This window comes from Chiloscyllium plagiosum, unplaced genomic scaffold, assembly GCF_037043375.1.
Source record: "Chiloscyllium plagiosum isolate Xiang-an unplaced genomic scaffold, Cpla_swu_hap1 HiC_scaffold_3, whole genome shotgun sequence".
NCBI classification, from domain to species: Eukaryota; Metazoa; Chordata; class Chondrichthyes; order Orectolobiformes; family Hemiscylliidae; genus Chiloscyllium; species Chiloscyllium plagiosum.
The window spans coordinates 49,660,607-49,680,404 of NW_028270141.1; the positions used below are offsets into that span (position 1 = coordinate 49,660,607).

At 41.5% G+C, this 19,798-nt stretch overlaps 1 protein-coding gene across 1 annotated transcript in view; it reads left to right on the top strand.

Annotated features, from left to right (window-relative positions):
• Nucleotides 1-19,798, top strand: part of phf3 (PHD finger protein 3) — a 160,984-nt gene that overhangs the window by 79,042 nt on the left and 62,144 nt on the right. Inside the window, exon 8 of the mRNA XM_043681528.2 lies at nucleotides 2,799-2,991. Within this exon, the coding sequence (XP_043537463.2) occupies nucleotides 2,799-2,991 (193 nt within the window). The remainder of the gene's footprint in view (nucleotides 1-2,798; nucleotides 2,992-19,798) is intronic.

The following is a 19,798-nucleotide window of genomic DNA, read 5'->3' on the forward strand; positions in this document are numbered from 1 at the left end:
ATGTGGATATACCTTCAAACAGCTGCTCCCAATCCACATTCCCCAGCTCCTGCCAAATTTTGCTATAGTTGGCCTTCCCCAATTTAGTATTCTTCCTTTAGGACCACTCTTGTTTTTTGTCCATGAGTATTCTAAAACATAAAGAAGTGTGATCACTATTCCCCAAGTAAGCCCCTACAAAAATTTCAACCACTGGCTGGGGTCATTCCCCAACACCAGGTCCAGTATGGCCCCCTTCTCAAGTTGGACTATTTACACACTGCTCTAGAAAACCTTCCTGGATGCTCCTTATAAGTTCTGCTCCATCTGGACCTCTAATCTCAGTCAACGTTGGGAAAATTAAAATTGCCTATTACCACCACCCTGTTTCTCCTACATCTTTCCATAACCTGTATACATATTTGTGCCTCTATCTCACACTCACTGTTGGGAAGCCTGTAGTACAGCCCCAACATTGTTACCACACCCTTCCGAATTCTGAGCTCTGCCCATGTTGCCTCACTGCTTGAGTCCTCCATATTGCCCTCCTTCAGCACAGCTGTGATATCCTCTCTGACCAGTAATGCAACTCCTCTACCCTTTACCTCCCTCTCTATCTTTCTGAAGCATTTATATTCTGGGATATTTAATTGCCAATCTTGCCCTTCCCCCAACGAAGGTTCAGTAATAGCAATAACATCATACTCCCAGATGCTAATCCAAGCCCTAAGTTCATCTGCCTTAGCTACTACGCTTCTCTCATTAAAACAAATGCACCTCAGACTACCAGTCCCTTTGCGTTTAACATCTGCTCCCTACCTACTCTTCCCCTTAGTCATACTGACTTCATTATCTAGTTCCTTACTGGCTTTAGTTACGACCTCCTTACTGTCCACTAACCGCCTCATTTGGTTCCCAACCACTGCAGCATTCGTTTAATGCCTCCCCAAAAGTGTTAGCAAAGGCACCCCCTCGGACATTGGTTCCAGTCCAGCCCAGGTAGATCGTCCAATTTGTAATAGTCCCACTTCCCACAGAACTGGTCCCAATGTCCTAAAAATCTGAACCCCTCCCTCCTGCACTATCTCTCAAGCCACACATTCATCCTGCCTATTTTTTCATTACTACTCTGACTAGCACGTAGCTCTGGTAGCAATCCTGAGATGACTACCTCTGAGGGCCTACTTTTTAACTTGGCTCCTAACTCCCTAAATTCTGCTTGTAGGATCTCATCCCACTTTTTACCTATATCATTGGTGCCCATGACCATCACAACACCTGGCTGTTCACCCTCCCCCTGCAGAATGTCCTGCAGCTGATCTGAGACCCCCCTCACCTGTGTATCTGGGAGGCAACATACCATTTGGAAGTTTTGGTTTTGACCTCCGAACCACCTATCTAATCACCTTACAGTTGAATTCCCTATGACTATAGCCTTTCCACTCTTTTTTTCCTGTCCTCCTGTACAGCAGAGTTAGCCACGGGTGCCATGAACCTGGCTACTAGTGCCTTCCCCTGGTGAGCCATCCCCTCACCCGCTTTCCCCCCCCCCCCCCCAACAGTGTCCAAAACGGTATACCTGTTTTGGAGGGAGGTGACCACAGGGGGCATCTGCACTGTTTTCCTGCTCTTTCTCTGCCTTTTGGTCACCCATTCTCTTTTTCAGCAATCCTAATCTGTGGTATAGCCAATTCACTGAATGTGCTATCCACAACTTCCTCAGCATCTCAGATGCTCCCAAAGTGAGTCCATCCGCAGCTCCAGTGCGGTCATACAGAGTAACAAAAGCTGCACCTGGACCCATGACCTATGTGTGAAGGAGTCAGAGGCATCAGCTGTGTCCCCGAGCCCCCACATTGAACAAGAGGAGCATAACACTGGTCTGAGATCTTCTGCCATTTTTACTTTTAAGCTTAACTTAGTCCAACTATATTATTAAATAATAGATAAACGATAAAAGAAAAATTTTTACCAATCACACAATAAAAAAGAAATAGAAAAACGTTACCTTATCAGCACACCAGAGTTTTCTTTTGGTTAGAGGAGGAGGAGGACAGGTGAGAGAAACTACACGTGCAGTGTCTCCTGTTTAGCCACTGCCGAAATAGATCAGGTCACTCACCTTACCCAAATAGCAATTCGATTGCTCCAACTCAGTTCTGTGATCTCACCTCTCCCGCTGTTGCTGCAAAATGGAGGCTGCTGACTCTCAAGGTAAGTTCTTTTAGAGGGAAATTTGCCTTCCTTGCAGTCCCCTGGTTCTCACTCTCATTGCTCCCACGACTGTTGCAATTTGCTTTAGAATGTAAATATGATGAATATTTAACTGAACCAACAGTTTCTAATTGTTACATAATTGAGAGATTAATTTGTGTGACTGGTACCTTTCTAATAGTGTTTAACTGAAAACATAAACCGAGAGTGAACTTTTCAGAGTTTGTACTATCTGAGGGATAATATATTCATCGACTGCTTTTGAGTTAACTCCTATAGTCAAGATATGCTGTGTGTTTGATTTATAATATCCAGTTTTGAAAAATGCAGTCTTGTGCTTGCTTAAAATGAAGTCTGCTTAAGTAAATTGTAGTGAAAATATTGGAAATTAAACTGCTTGGATGTCTGACTGGATCCAATGGCAAACTCTGGTTGTAACACACAATTTTGACCCATTATCAAATATTTGGCAGAAGAAAATTGAAGTTGGCACATCATGTAAATTATGGTATATCAATAAAGCATATTTTGCATTTTTTGAAGTTGAAATGCTAAATATTTAATGCCAGTATTATGCTGTATTTATTCTGAGATCATGTTCCTAGGTGTCTAACATAAGAACTGGTTCTACTGATTCGAAGGACTCTCAGACCAAGAATGCAAAAAAAACACGTTTAGGAAATGACTATCTTGGACAAGTAACAGGAACCTCACAGACACCTGAACAGAAGAAAAGCAAACCACTGAAAGACCTTGCAGCTAGTCGGCTTAGTCAAGGAGAAAAGCTTCCTAAACTAGGTGCGTGAAAATGATTGAACAAATCAGGACATTTGTTAAATGGAGAAAATAAAATGTAAATATTATGATTCAGTGGGAAGGCCGAATTTCTAAATTTTTGAAACATTATACCAGTTGATAAAAATTTTAATAAAGATGCCAAATTCATCCCATGCACTCTTCCTATCCATCAATATCTTTATTGTGTCAAAATTGTGTCCTGTTTTAACTCACTCTATTCCAGCTGACAACAAATCTGTTTTTCTGTTTCTGCACAATTTTAAGACTATTGAAATCTAAAGTTAGTGTCTTTTTTTTTTCAAGTTTGATACTTTGCTGTATTATGGGTCTTGGCTCTTCATCTTGATTTCTTTTCTAAAATTAAACCTAAATATGTTGTAGCTCATTTGTAACCCACCATGTGAACTGAAAAACATGAAGAAAAAATTGTTTCAATCAGGTTATACTAGAGTGAGCAGTTAAGGCAGCAGTCTTTTAAGGGAAAATTGGCTAAATCTTTGAAGCGAAAATATATTGAATTAGGGGAGAGAGCAAGAGCTTGTGATTTTGAATTGCTGTCTAAAGAGTTGACATAAGTAGAGGAGACCGAATGACTGACTTCCATTTACTTCCAGTTATTTACTTTGAAACCATTGTGGGAAAGCCGCTGATGGAAAGGAAACCAAGCATATAGTCAACCTCATATGTCTGTTGAAACTATAAGGAGCAAACGTCAGATGTTTTAAACCTGTACTAGTTATGCATGCTCTGGATGAGCCTGGGAGCTAATCTTGGAAGTTGTTTTTACAGTGTAGCAATCTCCCTTCCTCACACCCTGTGTCCCAACCCACAATGGCAAACTTCATTCTGTCCCGAACAAACTTCTGAACCCAGCCCAGGATGTGGTTAGTGTGCAGTTTAATCTTAAGCCTCACTCTTTGGCCCATTACTGCTAGGAGTTACATTCTGAAAATCACAAACATTTTCTTACAGCTCGGGATTTATGCAGAATATTTCCTAATTAAGCTAAATATTAAAAATAATGTCCAAAAATGGCAATGTTGGTGAGTCAGTCATTTTGAATCTCATGGTTCTTCTGTTTTAATTTGCTTTCTGGTACTTTGCTTGTAGCAATTATGCGGCAACAACAATTGCTAAAGTACCAAAGGCTTATGCTCTAAAAGTCATAATGCTCCCTTTGGTCGTTGAGGTATTTGTGGAAAATTGCCCTAGTATGTCCTGTCTGCAAAAAGGATAAATACAGTTTCACTAATTTATCCCATCGTTTTATTCACCATCTCATTGATAATTGAACATGATGATCCCCATTTTGTGTTCTGTCAGAACTGCTCTGTTTGAGACTTCATTCTAGCCTAGGCCGAAACATGGAGGAAAGAAAAACTGAATTTCAACTGAAGTGACATTAAGCAACATTTGATTATCAAGAAACCACTGAATTTGTAGCAATTATAGTGAGGGTAAAACTAATCGTATTGGGCGGGATTGGGCATTTGGGAATGTTTGTCATTGTTTGAGGCCAATTATCTCAGTCTTAGGATGTTGACTCAGGAATTCCTGTTGGCAGTGTCCAATGGCCAACTATCTTCAACTGTTTCATCAATGATTTTCCATGACATCGTCAGACTAGGGTTTATTCACTGTGCTGTGCATTGTTCATCATTTGCAGCGACTCAAATCTGAAGTAGTTTGTCTGTATTTTAAAGCAGGTAAAAACAATGACTGCAGATGCTGGAAACCAGATTCTGGATCGGTGGTGCTGGAAGAGCACAGCAATTCAGGCAGCATCCGACGAGCAACAAAATCGACGTTTCGGGCAAAAGCCCTTCATCAGGAATAAAGGCAGAGAATCTGAAGCATGGAGAGATAAGCTAGAGGAGGATGGGGATGGGGAGAAAGTAGCATAGAGTACAATAGGTGAGTGGGGGAGGAGATGAAGGTGATAGGTCAGGGAGGAGAGGGTGGAGTGGATAGGTGGAAAAGGAGCTAGGCAGGTCGGACAAGTCCGGACAAGTCAAGGGGACAGTGCGGAGCTAGAAGTTTTAAACTAGGATGAGGTGGGGGAAGGGGAAATGAGGAAGCTGTTGAAGTCCACATTGATGCCCTGGGGTTGAAGTGTTCCGAGGCAGAAGATGAGGCGTTCTTCCTCCAGGCGTCTGGTGGTGAGGGAGCGGCGGTGAAGGAGGCCCGGGGCCTCCATGTCCTCGGCAGAGTGGGAGGGGGAGTTGAAATGTTGGGCCACGGGGCGGTTTGGTTGATTGGTGCGGGTGTCTCGGAGATGTTCCCTAAAGCGCTCTGCTAGGAGGCGCCCAGTCTCCCCAATGTAGAGGAGACCGCATCGGGTGCAATGGACTACTTGGTCAGGTCCACGCGTTCCCTCTGTGACTACCTGGTCAGGTCCACGCCCCACTACGACCCACCCTCCCATCCTGGCACTTTCCCCTGCCACCGCAGGAACTGTACAACCTGTGCCCACACCTCCTCGCTCACTTCTATCCAAGGCCCTAAAGGAGCCTTCCACATCCATCAAAGTTTTACCTGCACATCCACTAATATCATTTATTGTATCCGTTGCTCCCGATGCGGTCTCCTCTACATTGGGGAGACTGGGCGCCTCCTAGCAGAGCGCTTTAGGGAACATCTCCGACACACCCGCACCAATCAACCAAACCGCCCCGTGGCCCAACATTTCCACTCCCCCTCCCACTCTGCCGAGGACATGGAGGTCCTGGGCCTCCTTCGCCGCCGCTCCCTCACCACCCGACGCCTGGAGGAAGAACGCCTCATCTTCCGCCTCGGAACACTTCAACCCCAGGGCATCAATGTGGACTTCAACAGCTTCCTCATTTCTCCTTCCCCCACCTCATCCTAGTTTAAATCTTCTAGCTCTGCACTGTCCCCTTGACTTGTCCGACCTGCCTAGCTCCTTTTCCACCTATCCACTCCACCCTCTCCTCCCTGACCTATCACCTTCATCTCCTCCCCACTCACCTATTGTACTCTATGCTACTTTCTCCCCACCCCCACCCTCCTCTAGCTTATCTCTCCATGCTTCAGGCTCTCTGCCTTTATTCCTGATGAAGGACTTTTGCCCGAAACGTCGATTTTGCTGCTCGTCGGATGCTGCCTGAAGTTGCTGTGCTCTTCCAGCACCACCGATCCAGAATGTATTTTAAAGCAGACAGATTTGGCCAATATGTGATCTTTGGCTGCTAAATGGCAAATAGTGTTTGTGTCAGCCAGTGATCATCTCCAGTAAGAAGGTGTTTACTGACCTCCCATTAGTTGTTCAATTGTCAAATTGTCCAGTAGCAATTCGAAGCGTTCAACATAAATGAAACTGGACTTGATGTATAAAATTTAATAGCTCACAGAGCAGCTTAGATACTGGACATTCTGTGACTAGGGACTCAGTCTTGAGCTCATTATTCCTCAGAGCCTTACCAGAATTTGCAAAGTAAACGTTAAAAATGTGATGGGGGGAGCTATCTACTTAACTGGATGTGTGAATTTGAAGCTCAACACCATCCAAGATGAAGAAACCCATTTATTGGGCCCACAGACACCTAAAGTCATTCACAGAAATTGCTGGAAAAGCTCAACAGGTCTGGCATCTCAACCATTTCTGAGGAAAGGTCACTCGATCAGAAACATTAACTCTGATTTCTCTCCACAGATGCTGCCGGACCTGCTGAGCTTTTCCAGCAATTTATGTTCCAGCAATTTCTGTTTTTGTTTCTAATTTACGGCATTCGCAGTTCTTTCATTTTTTTATCTTGATTATTCAATTCCACTTTACCAACTCACCTTGACTGATGTGTTGCATCATGTGTTACAATATGCAGTGCAATCACTCTTAAGATTTCTTTGACGACACATCTTAAAAGTATGACCTCTACCACATAGAGCAGTAAGCTGAAGGGAACAGAACTGCCTCTTAAGTTTTCCAAGACACCTACCAACTTGACTTCAAGATACAAAATTGTTCTTTCTTAGACCCAGTGACAAAGTCCTGGAGCTTGCTAATGACATAGTGGGAATCACTTCGCACACATTGCAGCTGATTATGAAGGCGACTCGCCCCTACTTTTATAGGATATTTAGAGATGGAAAACAAATGTTTGTCTTGGCACTGAGAGCCACATCCCACAGTTGAATTTTGAAATAACCTATAGGATTCACTTTTTTCATCTTCCTATGTTGTCTGTGCTAGTGATGAAGGTAGATAGAATGGTACAGACTTATCCTCTTGTTTGTTTTATATGTAGCCTATTACACCCATCTCTAGTGAGATTCTGAACTGTTGGAGATAAAGAGTTACAACTTATCAAGCACAGCACTGGTTTGGAATAAGTTTTGCAATCTTAAGTACAATATTTAATGAGCTTGTGTCACATTACAAAATTTTTTACCATTTTGGTAAACTTGTGAATCTCCCAAGGAATGTTTTATGGCAGGAATGCTTCATGATGGATCATGAGATCTGTTTGATAGAATCTGGTACATTTCTTTGCTCAGCATTTACTTTATTATTCTGTGAAATGCTTTGGGACATTTCCTGTATCAAAATTGCCACACTAAGTTGTTTTTCTACTACTGCTAAAAAGTCACCTTTTTCCTAATTTTGACTTTGTTCCCCAGTCTGTCTTTTTGTCTTCCACTTATTTGTTTTACTATCTCCTGGTTTTGCATAATTTTTTCTTCAGTGCATAAAGTTTGTTTCCTTATTTTATTGCTGTGAAACTTCTTTATTGGATACTTTTTCAGCTTTTATGTATTGTCTTATGGAGATGCTGCTCCACATTCCCCCTCCTCACCAGCCCAACTTTTTCTTGAAATAAAAACAAATTACTGCGGATGCTGGAATCTGAAACCAAAAGAGAAAATGCTGGAAAATCTCAGCAGATCTGGCAGCATCTGTAAGGAGAGAGTAGTTTTGACAAAGGGTCAGTTAGACTCAAAACGTCAACTCTTTTCTCTCCTTACAGATGCTGCCAGACTTGCTGAGATTTTCCAGCATTTTCTCTTTTGGTTTCAATTTTTTATTAAGCTGTTTTGTGCACTGCCCTTTTACTGCCATTTGTCACCTGCTTCAAGCTCTTGTTAGCTGTTGTGTAGAAATTGTCTAATCTCTCTCTGGCACATGAGAGGCGAAGACCCTAATGCCAAAGAGCTGGATGTGCACTATCTTATCTCATTTATCTAAGCAAAATGTATTTTGCTTTACTTTGTAGACTATTTCAGAAATCGGGAGGTCTGCATTTACATCAGCACTGAAATGATAATCTCATGTTGTCACATCTTCCTTCTGATCAATCTTTATAAATTACCAGATCATTAAATTGAACCCAGGACAAAATATGCTAGATGGTATATATAACAAAACGCAGCCCTTGCTCCCTTCCACTTTCTGAAAATCCTTTCTTCATTGAAGTAGCAACTTTATACATTAAAAAATCAAGGTAAATCATACTTAAACTAATTGATCCTACGGATAACCTCATTATAGAAGTGTCTACACACCTGCTTTACTGGTTACACCTCCCCGTGAACCCTCCAACCACAAAGGATGAACTCGGATTTCACCAGTTTCCTCATTTCCCCTCCCCCCAGCCTGTCTCAGTCAAATCCATCAAATTCAGCACCGCCTTCCTAACCTGCAATCTTCTTCCCGACCTCTCCGCCCCCACCCCAGTCTGACCTATCACCCTCACCTTGACCTCTTTCCACCTATCACATTTCCGACGCCCCTCCCCCAAGTCCCTCCTCCCTATCTTTTATCTTAGCCTGCTGGACCAACTTTCCTCATTCCTGAAGAAGGGCTAATGCCCGAAACGTCGATTCTCCTGTTCCCTAGATGCTGCCTGACCTGCTGCGCTTTTCCAGCAACACATTTCCATCTCTGGTTACACCTATAGGTGTGTTGTGAAACGTGTCATATGTTGAGCTGTTTTAACACCATTAATTTTGTTTTATCTCCGGAGCAGACCTAGAGAAACTGGCACTGCTTCACAAAATTTTCTATCTTAAAAGTTTTCTTTTAACGATGGTCCCTTTCAAAGCTTAAAAAAGTGTTTTCCTTTTATTGCATTTTAAAATGTTCATTTATGGGATAAGGAGACATCGCTGGCCAGACCAGTATTTACTGCCCATCCTGAATTGCCCAGAGGGCAGTTTAAGAGTAAATCACATTGCTGTGGGACTGGGGTCACATTTAGGCCAGGTAAGGATGGCATTTTCTTTTGATGAACCAGATAGGTTTTTCCAGCAGTCATCAATGGATTCATGGTCATCATAAGGTTTTTAATTCCAGATTTTTATTGAATTCAAATTCCACCATCTGGTGTGGTGGGATTTGAGCTCAGTATGTTACCTGAGTCACTGAATTAATATTCTAGTCATTAGGTCATCACCTCCCCGTGATATTTTTGTTGAAATACATTTTCAAAGCTCCCTGACAAAAATATATATTTTGGAAAATTCCAGCCTTTTTGTTTAACACACTTCTATCTGTCCTGGCTCTAATAGAAATTCATAGAAGATAGAACGTTACAGTGCAGTACAGGCCCTTCGGTCCTCTATGTTGCGCCGACCTGTGAAATTAATCTGATGCCCACCTAACCTGCACCGTTCCATTATTATCTATATATTTATCCAATGCCCATTTAAATGCCCTTAATTTTGGCGAGTCTACTACTGTTGCAGGCAGGCTATTCCATGCCCCTATTACTCTGAGTAAAGATGATATCCGTTCTAAATCTATGTTCCCTCATGTTAGCCTTCACCATCTGAGGAAAACGATTCTCACTGTCCACCCTATCTATCCCTCTGGCTATCTTATACATTTCGTTTAAGTCACCTCTCAACCATCTCCTGTCCAATGAAAACAGTCTCAGTTCCCTCAACTTTTCCTCGTAAGACCTTCCTTCCATACCAGTCAACATCCTAGTAAATCTCCACTGAACTTTTTCCAAAGCTTCCACATCCTTACGATAATGCAGTGACCAGAACTGTACACAGTACTCCAGGTGTGGCATTGCAAGTGTCTTGTATAGCTGAAGCATGACCTTGTGGCTCCGAAACTAAATCCCCCTACCAATAAACACTAACACACCATATGCCCTCTTAACAACCCTATCAACCTGGGTGACAACTTTAAGGGATTTATGCACCTGGACACCAAGATCTCTCTGTTCATCTACACTGCTAAGAATTTTACTATTAGCCCAGTACTCTGCATTCCTGTTACTTCTTCCGAAGTGAACTACCTCACACCTTTCTGCATTAAAGTCCATTTGCCACTTCTCAGCCCAGCTCTATATTTTATCTATGTCCCTCTGTAACCAGCAACATCCTTCGGCACTATCCACAATCTGCCTACCTTAGTCTCATCCACAAATTTACTAATCCATCCTTCTACACCCACATTCAGATCATGTATAAAAATGACTAACAGCTGTGGCCCCAAAACAGATCCTTGTAGCACACCACTGGTAACTGAGCCCCAGGTTGAACATTTCCCATCAATCACCACCCTCTTCTTTCAGCGAGCCAATTTCTGATCCAAACCGCTCAATCACCTTTGCTAATGCTCTTTTGGGGGGGGGGGTTTAAACCAATGCAGCAAGGAGTTGGGAACCTGAAGTGTAGTTCCAGTGTAAAGGAGGTTGAGGGTAGTAAGCTTATGACTAGGTTTATAAGGTCACAAGAAGGCACCGACAATCAGGATGTTGGTTTGAAATGTATATACTTCAATGCCAGGAGCATCTGGAATAAGGTGGGTGATCTTGCAGCATGGGTTGGTACCTGGGATTTCAGTGTTATTGCCATTTCAGTGACAAGGCTAGAGGAGGAACAGGAATGGTTGTTGTAGATTTCAGGATTTAGATATTTCAGTAAGAACAAAAATGATGGTAAAAGGGCGGGGGGATCGGTGTGGCATTGTTAATCAAGGGTAGTATTACAGCAGCTGAGATAACATTTGAGGACTCATCCACTGAGGTTATTTGGGCTGAGGTTAGAAACAGGAAAGGAGAGTTCACTCTGTTGGGAGTTTTCTAAAGGCCTTCAAACTGTTCCAGGCATGTAGAGGAAAAGATAGCAAAGATGATTCTCGATAGGAGCGAGAGTATCAGGATAGTTGTTATGGGGAACTTCCAGCTTCCCCAATCTTAACTGGGAAGACTAAACTTCAAGTAGTTTAGATGGTCAGTTTTTGTTCAATGTGTCCAGGAGGGTTTTCTAACACAGTATGTAGACAGGCCAACAAGGGACGATGCAATATTGGATTTGGTACTGGGGAATGAATCTAGCCAGGTGTTAGATTTGGAGGTTGGCGAGCACTTTGGCGATAGTGACCACAGTTTGGTTATGTTTACAATAGCAATGGGCAGGGAAAAGTATATACTGCAATGAAAGAGCTAAAATTGGGAGAAAAAATAATAATGCGATTCGGCAAGATTTAGGATGCATAGGATGGGAAAGGAAACTGCAGGGAGTGGGCACACTTGAAATGTGGAGCTTAGTAGTTGAGAGAGGGAGCCATGGTTTACTAAATAAGTTGAAGCTATTGTCAAGAGGAAGAAGAAGGCTTATGTGAGTATGAGGCGTGAAGGCTCAATTAGGGGGCTTGAGAGTTATAAGTTAACCAAAAAAGATCTAAAGAGAGGCTGTGAAGAGCCAGGAGGGGACATGAGAAGTTGTTGGTGGATAGGATCAAGGAAAACCCTAAAGCCTTTTATAGGTATGTCAGGAATAAAAGAATGACTAGAGTAAGATTAGGGCCAATCAAGGATAGCTGTGGGAACTTGTGTGTGGAATTTGACGACATAGGGGAAGCACTTAATGAATATTTTTCATCAGTATTCACATTGGAAAAGGGCAATGTTAGTGAGAATATGGCGATACAGACTACAAAGTTAGATGGGATTGTAGTTGACAAAGAGGAGGCTTTCGCAGTTTTGGAAGATCTGAAAATAGGCAAGACTCCTGAGCTGGATGGAATTTATCCTCTGATTCTCTGGGAAGCCAGGGACATTTGGCTTTGATCTTTATGTCATCGTTGTCGACAGGAGTAGTGCCAGAATACTAGAGGATAGCAAATGTTGTTCTCCTGTTTAAGAAGGGGAGTCTGGACAACCCTGGTAATTATAAGCCAGTAAGTCTTTCTTCGGTTGTGGGTAAGGTGTTGGAAAAGGTTATAAGACATACGATTTATAATCATCATGCTGCAGAACTTTAACATAATGCCTAAATTAGATTTTTTGTCATACGACAAAATTTTGTCTAATTCCTGAGCTTGAAGACTACACTTGATCTTATCCTCCACATCCCCACTGGAGGTCAGCCAATACAGTAGGATTACCTATCTATTCACATATACACTTTTATGCAGGTTTGTGGGGTCTGTTTTATTTTTCAGTTTACTGGTTTGGTGACCATTGCCAGTAAGACCAGTGTTGCAGCATGAAAATGTACAATTGTGGGATAAATGTTGCAATTTCCAGTTATGATTCATAAATGTCCTATATAGAGTATTAATATCACTTGAGTACAAAGTTATGAACTCAAAATATTCCAGTTGTCAAAAATTAACAAAAAAATTGCAAATGCTGGAAATGTGAAGGGGAGCAGAAAAAAGTGCTGGGAAAATCCAGGAGGATTAAATAATATTTGTGGAGAGAAGCAGATGTAGCGTTTCAGGTTGATGGCCTTTCATTGTTGACTGAGTCTCAAAAGATTCAACTTGGCCCACGTTAGATTTCAATTCACAATTTCTTTTTGGTATTAGTCATCTTTGACTCCAAAGATTGAACATAGAAGTTGGATGATGTAAAATAATTTTAAATAGTGCTTATGAATCATGTCTTGAATAATAAATACCTGGGAATCATTATAAAGCGATTAGCTAATTGAAGTGATTTATGTGTCAGGCACCATTAAACTTAAGTTTGATAGTTCTAATCGTCAGAATTATAAAATTGCAGAGCCGTTTAACAATCAGCTCCAGATACTTTTTCGATTTTAATTTGATCTTGTTCCATTAAATTATTCTGTACAAGAGAAAAATTAATTATGATGTCTGTACAGTCTATTTCACTAATCTAATGTTTATTTCTCTGTGCAAGATTTCTAGCCTATCACTGTAAGCTTGTGTTTGAGCTGAAGAGGGACATTTTCTAAAAAAATGAAAGTAATAGCTATTCTTTAATTATGTAGTTATTTTTCAGTGAATCATTAGTTTGAAACCTGAATTAAAGTAGACTTTATGATTTGTTGCAGCTGCATTGATCGTTTTGTTTATTAATAAAATAATTTTTCTTGGAAACATGGATTAGAAATGAGAACTTAATTAGCATTTTTGCTTTTGAAATGTTGTTCAAACTTTAATATACTGTTGTTGAAAGCTGCATCTGTTAAGTGTTCAGAAGTGAAACACCTCTGTCTAAGATTAAGCTACAGCAAGGCATGTCCATACTATGGTAATGCTAACTAGGAAGAGCGCACATTTATTTGCTGATTTTGCACAAGGAACTTTAGTATTTCATTAGACCAATCATTGATTACTTCAAGGTTCAATTAGCAGACTATAATCTAAATTGAAGTCTAAAATGCCTGGTTGGTCATCACTTGAAAAGTTAAGTCATTTTCTTCACAGGTGCCACCTTAGCCTCTGAGATTTTTCAGGTGGCAAGCCACACTCTAAGAGTTTGAGGAGGGAAGGAGTCCTTGAGTTAATGTATTCCCAGACACCCCTTTTTGAATCTAGATTTTCGGTCTGGCACATGAATTCTGCATTTCTTAAATCCACGTTCAGGAATTTGAAGTCCAGAATCTGAAGTGTGTGAGTAACAGGGTGTTGATCGACAGTAATTGCTCTGTGGTAGGGCTTGTTAAATTAGGATAGTAATAAAGCAACATGGTGGCGGCACGGTGGCACAGTGGTTAGCACTGCTGCCTCACAGCACCAGAGACCCGGGTTCAATTCCCGCCTCAGGCGACTGACTGTGTGGAGTTTGCACAATCTCCCCGTGTCTGCATAGGTTTCCTCCGGGTGCTCCGGTTTCCTCCCACAGTCCAACAATGTGCAGTTTAGGTGAATTGGCCATGCTAACTTGCCTGTAGTGTTAGGTGAATGTAGGGGAATGGGTCTGGGTGGATTGTGCTTCGGCGGGTCGGTGTGGACTTGTTGGGCCGAAGGACCTGTTTCCACACTGTAAGTAATCTAATCTAATCTAATTTAAACATGATAATTCAATATGTAAGGGGAGGTCATACCTAACCCATTAGAATTCTTTGAGGTAACAAGCAAGTTAATCAGGTAGTGGATGTGATCGAGGAGAAAGTGAGGACTGCAGATGCTGGAGATCAGAGCTGAAAATGTGTTGCTTTTCCAGCAACACATTTTCAGTGGATGTGATCGATTTGGATTTCCAGAAGGCCTCTGATAAGGGGCTGCATAGGAGGCTGCTCGGTAAGGTAACCCCTGTGTTGGGGGCAAGGATACAAACATGGATTGAGGATTGGCTGACTGGCAGAAGATGGAGAGTGGGGATAAAGGGGTCTTTTTCCGGATTGCATTTTGTGACCAGTGGAGTTCTGCAGTGGTTAGTGTTGGGACCACATCTATTTATGTTATACATTAACAATCTGGATGAAGGAAATGAGAGTGTTATTGCTGAGTTGGCAAATGACACAAATATAGGTGAAGGAGGCAGAAAGACTGTTGAAGACTTGGATAGGCTGATAGAGTAGGCACAGAAGTGGCAGATAGAATACAGTGTGGAAATGTGTGAGATTATGCACTTTGGTAGGAAAAATAGAGGTGTAGACTATTTTCTAAGTGGGGAAAGGCTTCGGAAACCTGAAGCACAAAGGAACTTGGAAGTCTTTGTTTGGATTCTCTTAAGGTTAACATGCAGACAGATGGCAGATAGGCAAATGCAATGTTAGCATTCATTTTGAAGGCTAGATTGCAAGAACAAGAATGTAGGACTGAGGCTATATAAGGTCAGACATCATTTGGAATATTGTAGGGGAATGGGGCTGGGTGGATTGTGCTTCGGCGGGTCAGTGTGGACTTGTTGGGCCGAAGGACCTGTTTCCACACTGTAAGTAATCTAATCTAATCTAATTTAAACATGATAAGCGACCCGCCGAAGCACAATTTTTGGGCTCTGTATCTCAGGAATGATGTCCTGGCCTTGGAGGTGTCCAAAGGACATTTACAAGAGTGATCCCAAGGATGAAGGGCTTATTATATGCAAAGTGGTTTAGGACAGAGTTTAAAAGAATAAAACTTAAAGACTATTAAGGGGCATGGAGAAGATATTTCCATTAGCAGGAGAGACTTAGACCCAAAGGAAGAGGGACAACTCTCGACCCTGATATGAGATCTATGGCTAAGTTAAGGTCATGACCCATGGTTTGGTGAGCTTTGCTGTACAGTCCAGTCATTACTATTTATAATTGCAAGCACTATTTAGACATTCAAAGGTTTTTTAAATTTGATTTTATTACCAGTTCCAATCCAAAAATTTTGCTTTGCTTGGAAACAGCACAAAGTTCACTAACAAAACCAGACATTGCTCGAAAAACTCAGCAGGTCTGGCAGCATCTGTAGAGAGAAAGCAGAGTTAATGTTTCTGGTCCAGTGACCCATCAAAAGATTCATTAGGTTGTTTCTGGGGTGAGAAACTGAGAGGCTAAGAAATTCACGTCCTCATTTAACATTCTGAAGGGACTTGATAGGATAGATTTTGACAGGATGTTTGCACCTTGGATGGTGAATCTAGAACACATGCATACAGATAAAAGGTAAAGACAAAATAGTATTGAAACATTCATGTCTGGCAGCATTTCTGGAGAGAGACACAAATGAATCCGAAGAGTCATATTTTACTCAACCCTAGCTCTGTTTTTGGCTCTGCAGAAGCTGCCTAGACCTGAGTGTCCAGCAATTTTTAGTTCACATCTCCAGCATCTGCAGTATTTTGTACTTATCTTGGAATAAAAGAGTGATTGTTTAGGACTGAGATGAGTGATTTATTTATGCGGGATTATAAAGTTTTGGAACTTTCCCCAATAATTTACATATTCAATGTGAGTTAATAGACTTTTTTGATCTCTTAGAGTCATAGAGATGTACAGCATGGAAACAGACCCTTCTTGAAATTAAAAAATATGAGGATAGGAAGTAATTGAAGAATTTAGGTCATTATTATATTCTGTAGCAGAGCAGGCTTCCTGGTCTATATGATCTACTATGTTTTTTTTGTTGCTGCATATTACTATACAGTTTTTCTGATTTAAATTCCTATATCCAGGTTTATTAGAAACCAAATGCAGACTGGGTGACTGCTTTGTGGAACATTTCCAGTCTGTGCACAAGCATTACCCTGACCTTCCAGTAGCTGGTCATTTTAACACAGCGTTCTGCTCGCATACCCACATGTTGGTCCTTGGCCTGCTGCAGCGTTCCAGTGAAACACCCTGTTGTTCCCCATTACCAATGGAGAATAGAAATTTGACTTGAAATAAAGCTGTTCTATGTTCATACCTTTGTCCCTCTCACCTTTGTATGCTCCTTCGCCTAAATGCTACTCTTGGCTGAATCCTGTGGTCTTATAGGGGAGTGGGAATGGGCACTTGATTTCTTTCAAACAAACTTTCTACAGTGCTTGTCGCTATTGTTCCTAATTTGAACTGTTGACTGATATGTGGACCTTAATATTTTTTGGAACTGGCTTCAATTAAACAAAATTTAAAACTTAAATTATGCTTTATTAGCTTGTTTAAATATAATAATGTTATTTCTGGGTTGTAACAAAATGAGGTAGTATGGTAGCGTATTGTTTATACTACTGTATTAGTGGTTAAGAGACGCAGCTTCAAATGCCATCACATTTAAATTCAGTTTTTGAAATAAATCTGGAATTTAAAAACTAGTATGGGTAATGGTGCCCTTAAAACTACCAAATTGTAAAATGTTCTTTTGGAGAAGGAAATCTCCCAGCTTTACCTGCTTTCACGTGTATGACTCCACATCCAAGAAAATATTTTCGACTTTTAACTGTCTTCTGAAATGATCTAAACAACTACATTCAAGTAAATGATTTATCACCTCACTACTGAAAACAACAAATGGTGGAGATCACCGTGAGTCAGGCAGCACCCATGTAGACAGAGCAAGCTAGTCTTTTGAGTTCATCATAGCTGAAGTGAAGTATGGAGGGGACAGCATCTATCCTATAGTTTGGAGGGGTGATGGGATGGGGGTTAGTGGGCATAGGGTGCTGGTGCAAAAAAGATGTTAGTAATTTACCTTTCATGATTGGAACGTGAGAATGGCAGAACGATAGTGTGTCTCCTGCCAGACTTGAAAGGATGGTAAGAGGGGTGGGGAGACGAGGACGTGATAACAAGCTAAAATAAATGGTTCACAATTGAAAGGCATTAAACTCAGTATTAAGTCCAGAAAGCTGTAAAGTGCCTAACCTGAAGCTGAGATGTTGTTCCTCCAGTTTGTGCTGTGTTTCACTGGAACGCTGCAGCAGGCCAAGGACCGACATGTGGGTATGCGAGCAGAACGCTGTGTTAAAATGACCAGCTACTGGAAGGTCAGGGTAATGCTTGTGCACAGACTGGAAATGTTCCACAAAGCAGTCACCCAGTCTGCATTTGGTTTCTCCAGTGTAGAGTAGACCACATTGGGTACAGTGAATACAGTACAACAAGATTGAAGGAGGCACAGGTGAAATATTGTTTCATCTGGAAAGACTATTTAGGCCTTTGGAATGTGAGCAGGGAGGAGGTGAAGGAGCAGGTGTTGCACTCTGGTGTCCTGGAGGGAACATTCCCTGTGAAATGCTGAAAGGGGAAGTGAGAGGAAGATGTGTCTGGTGGTGGCATTCTGCTGGAGTTTGTCTGAAATGGGGGAGAATGATCCTTTGAATGCAGAATTAATGCTGGTCTAGTTTGACATATTTGCATCCTATGAATAAGGAAAGAAAAGTCTCCTGGACTGAGCAAATAGTCACACTTTTGTGGTTTTACTTTCTTTTAAGCTATCCTTTTTTGCTTTCTTAGATTTGATTTTTGACCTTTGGATTTTACACTTTGTTTTTTCATATCTTTATAATCTCATCTTAAACAATTAGGCTTTTGACACCAAACCTGCTATCACTATCACAATATCTATTGATTTAATTTCCACATTTGGTGTCCTCCAGATATATATTTCCCTCTTAGTGTTTGATTATAATGGAAATTAAACTGGGGGTAAACATTCAATGCACTGACACTCTCCTTTCAAATTGCTTGTCAAAGAAGGATTATTGGTAATGTCCAACAGTAACAAGCACCTATTCAACTTCATCAGTTTGTAAAAAATATTGAGGGGTTCAGAATAAAAATATAACACCTCAAACAAAAAACAAAACCATTGCTCCTTGTGGATTGTGAGAATGTGAGGTACAGTGCTGACAGCTGTCCTGGTCCTGATTTTGCTGTGGTAATCATGATACAATTTTCAGTGTTTGCCACCATTATTCTCTTCATGTTAACAACAACCTCTAGAATTTGCGCATGTGCAAAGTAACATGGAAAACTGAAAGTTTGTCAGTGATAGTCAACATGGCTTTGTGTGTGGGAAATCAGGTCTCACAAACTTGATTGAGTTTTTTGAAGAAGTAACAAAGAGGATTGATGAGGGCAGAGTGGTAGATGTGATCTAAAAGGATTTCAGTAAGGCGTTCGACAAGGTTCTCCATGGGAGACTGATTAGCAAGGTGAGATCTCATGGAATACAGGGAGAACTAGCCATTTGGATACAGAACTGGCTCAAAGGTAGAAGACAGAGGGTGGTGGTGGAGGGTTGTTTTTCAGTTGAAACTTTATTGCTGGAGCAGCACAGCAGGTCAGGCAGCATCCAGGGAACAGGAGATTCGACGTTTCGGGCACAGGCCCTTCTTCAGGAATCAGACTGTTTTTCAGACTGGAGGCCTGTGACCAGTGGAGTGCCACAAGGATCAGTGCTGAGTTCTCTACTTTTTGTCATTTACATAAATAATTTGGATGCGAGCATAAGAGGTACAGTTAGTAAGTTTGCAGATGACACCAAAATTGGAGGTGTAGTGGACAGTGAAGAGGGTTACCTCCGATTACAACAGGATCTGGACCAGATGGGCCAATGGGCTGAGAAGTGGCAAATAGAGTTTAATTCAGATAAATGTGAGGTGCTGCATTTTGGGAAAGCAAATCTTAGCAGGACTTATACACTTAATGGTAAGGTCCTAGGGAGTGTTGCTGAACTAAGAGATCTTGGAGTACAAGTTCAAAGCTCCTTGAAAGTGGAGTCGCAGGTAGATAGGATAGTGAAGAAGGTGTTTGGTATGCTTTCTTTTATTGGTCAGAGTATTGAGTACAGGAGTTGGGAGGTCATGTTGTAGCTGTACAGGACATTGGTTAGGCCACTGTTGGAATATTGCATGAAATTCTGGTCTCCTTCCTATTGGAAAGATGTTGTGAAACTTGAAAGGCTTCAGAAAATATTTACAAGGATGTTGCCAGGGTTGGAGGATTGAGCTACAGGGAGAGGCTGAACAGGTTGGGGCTGTTTTCCCTGGAGTGTCGGAGGCTGAGGGATGACCTTATAGAGGTTTACAAAATTATGAGGGGCATGGATAGGGTAAATAGGCAAAGTTTTTTCCCTGGGGTCGAGGAGTCCAGAACTAGAGGGCATAGGTTTAGGGTGAGAGGGGAGAGATACAAAAGAGACCTAAGGGGTAACTTTTTCACGCAGAGGGTGGTA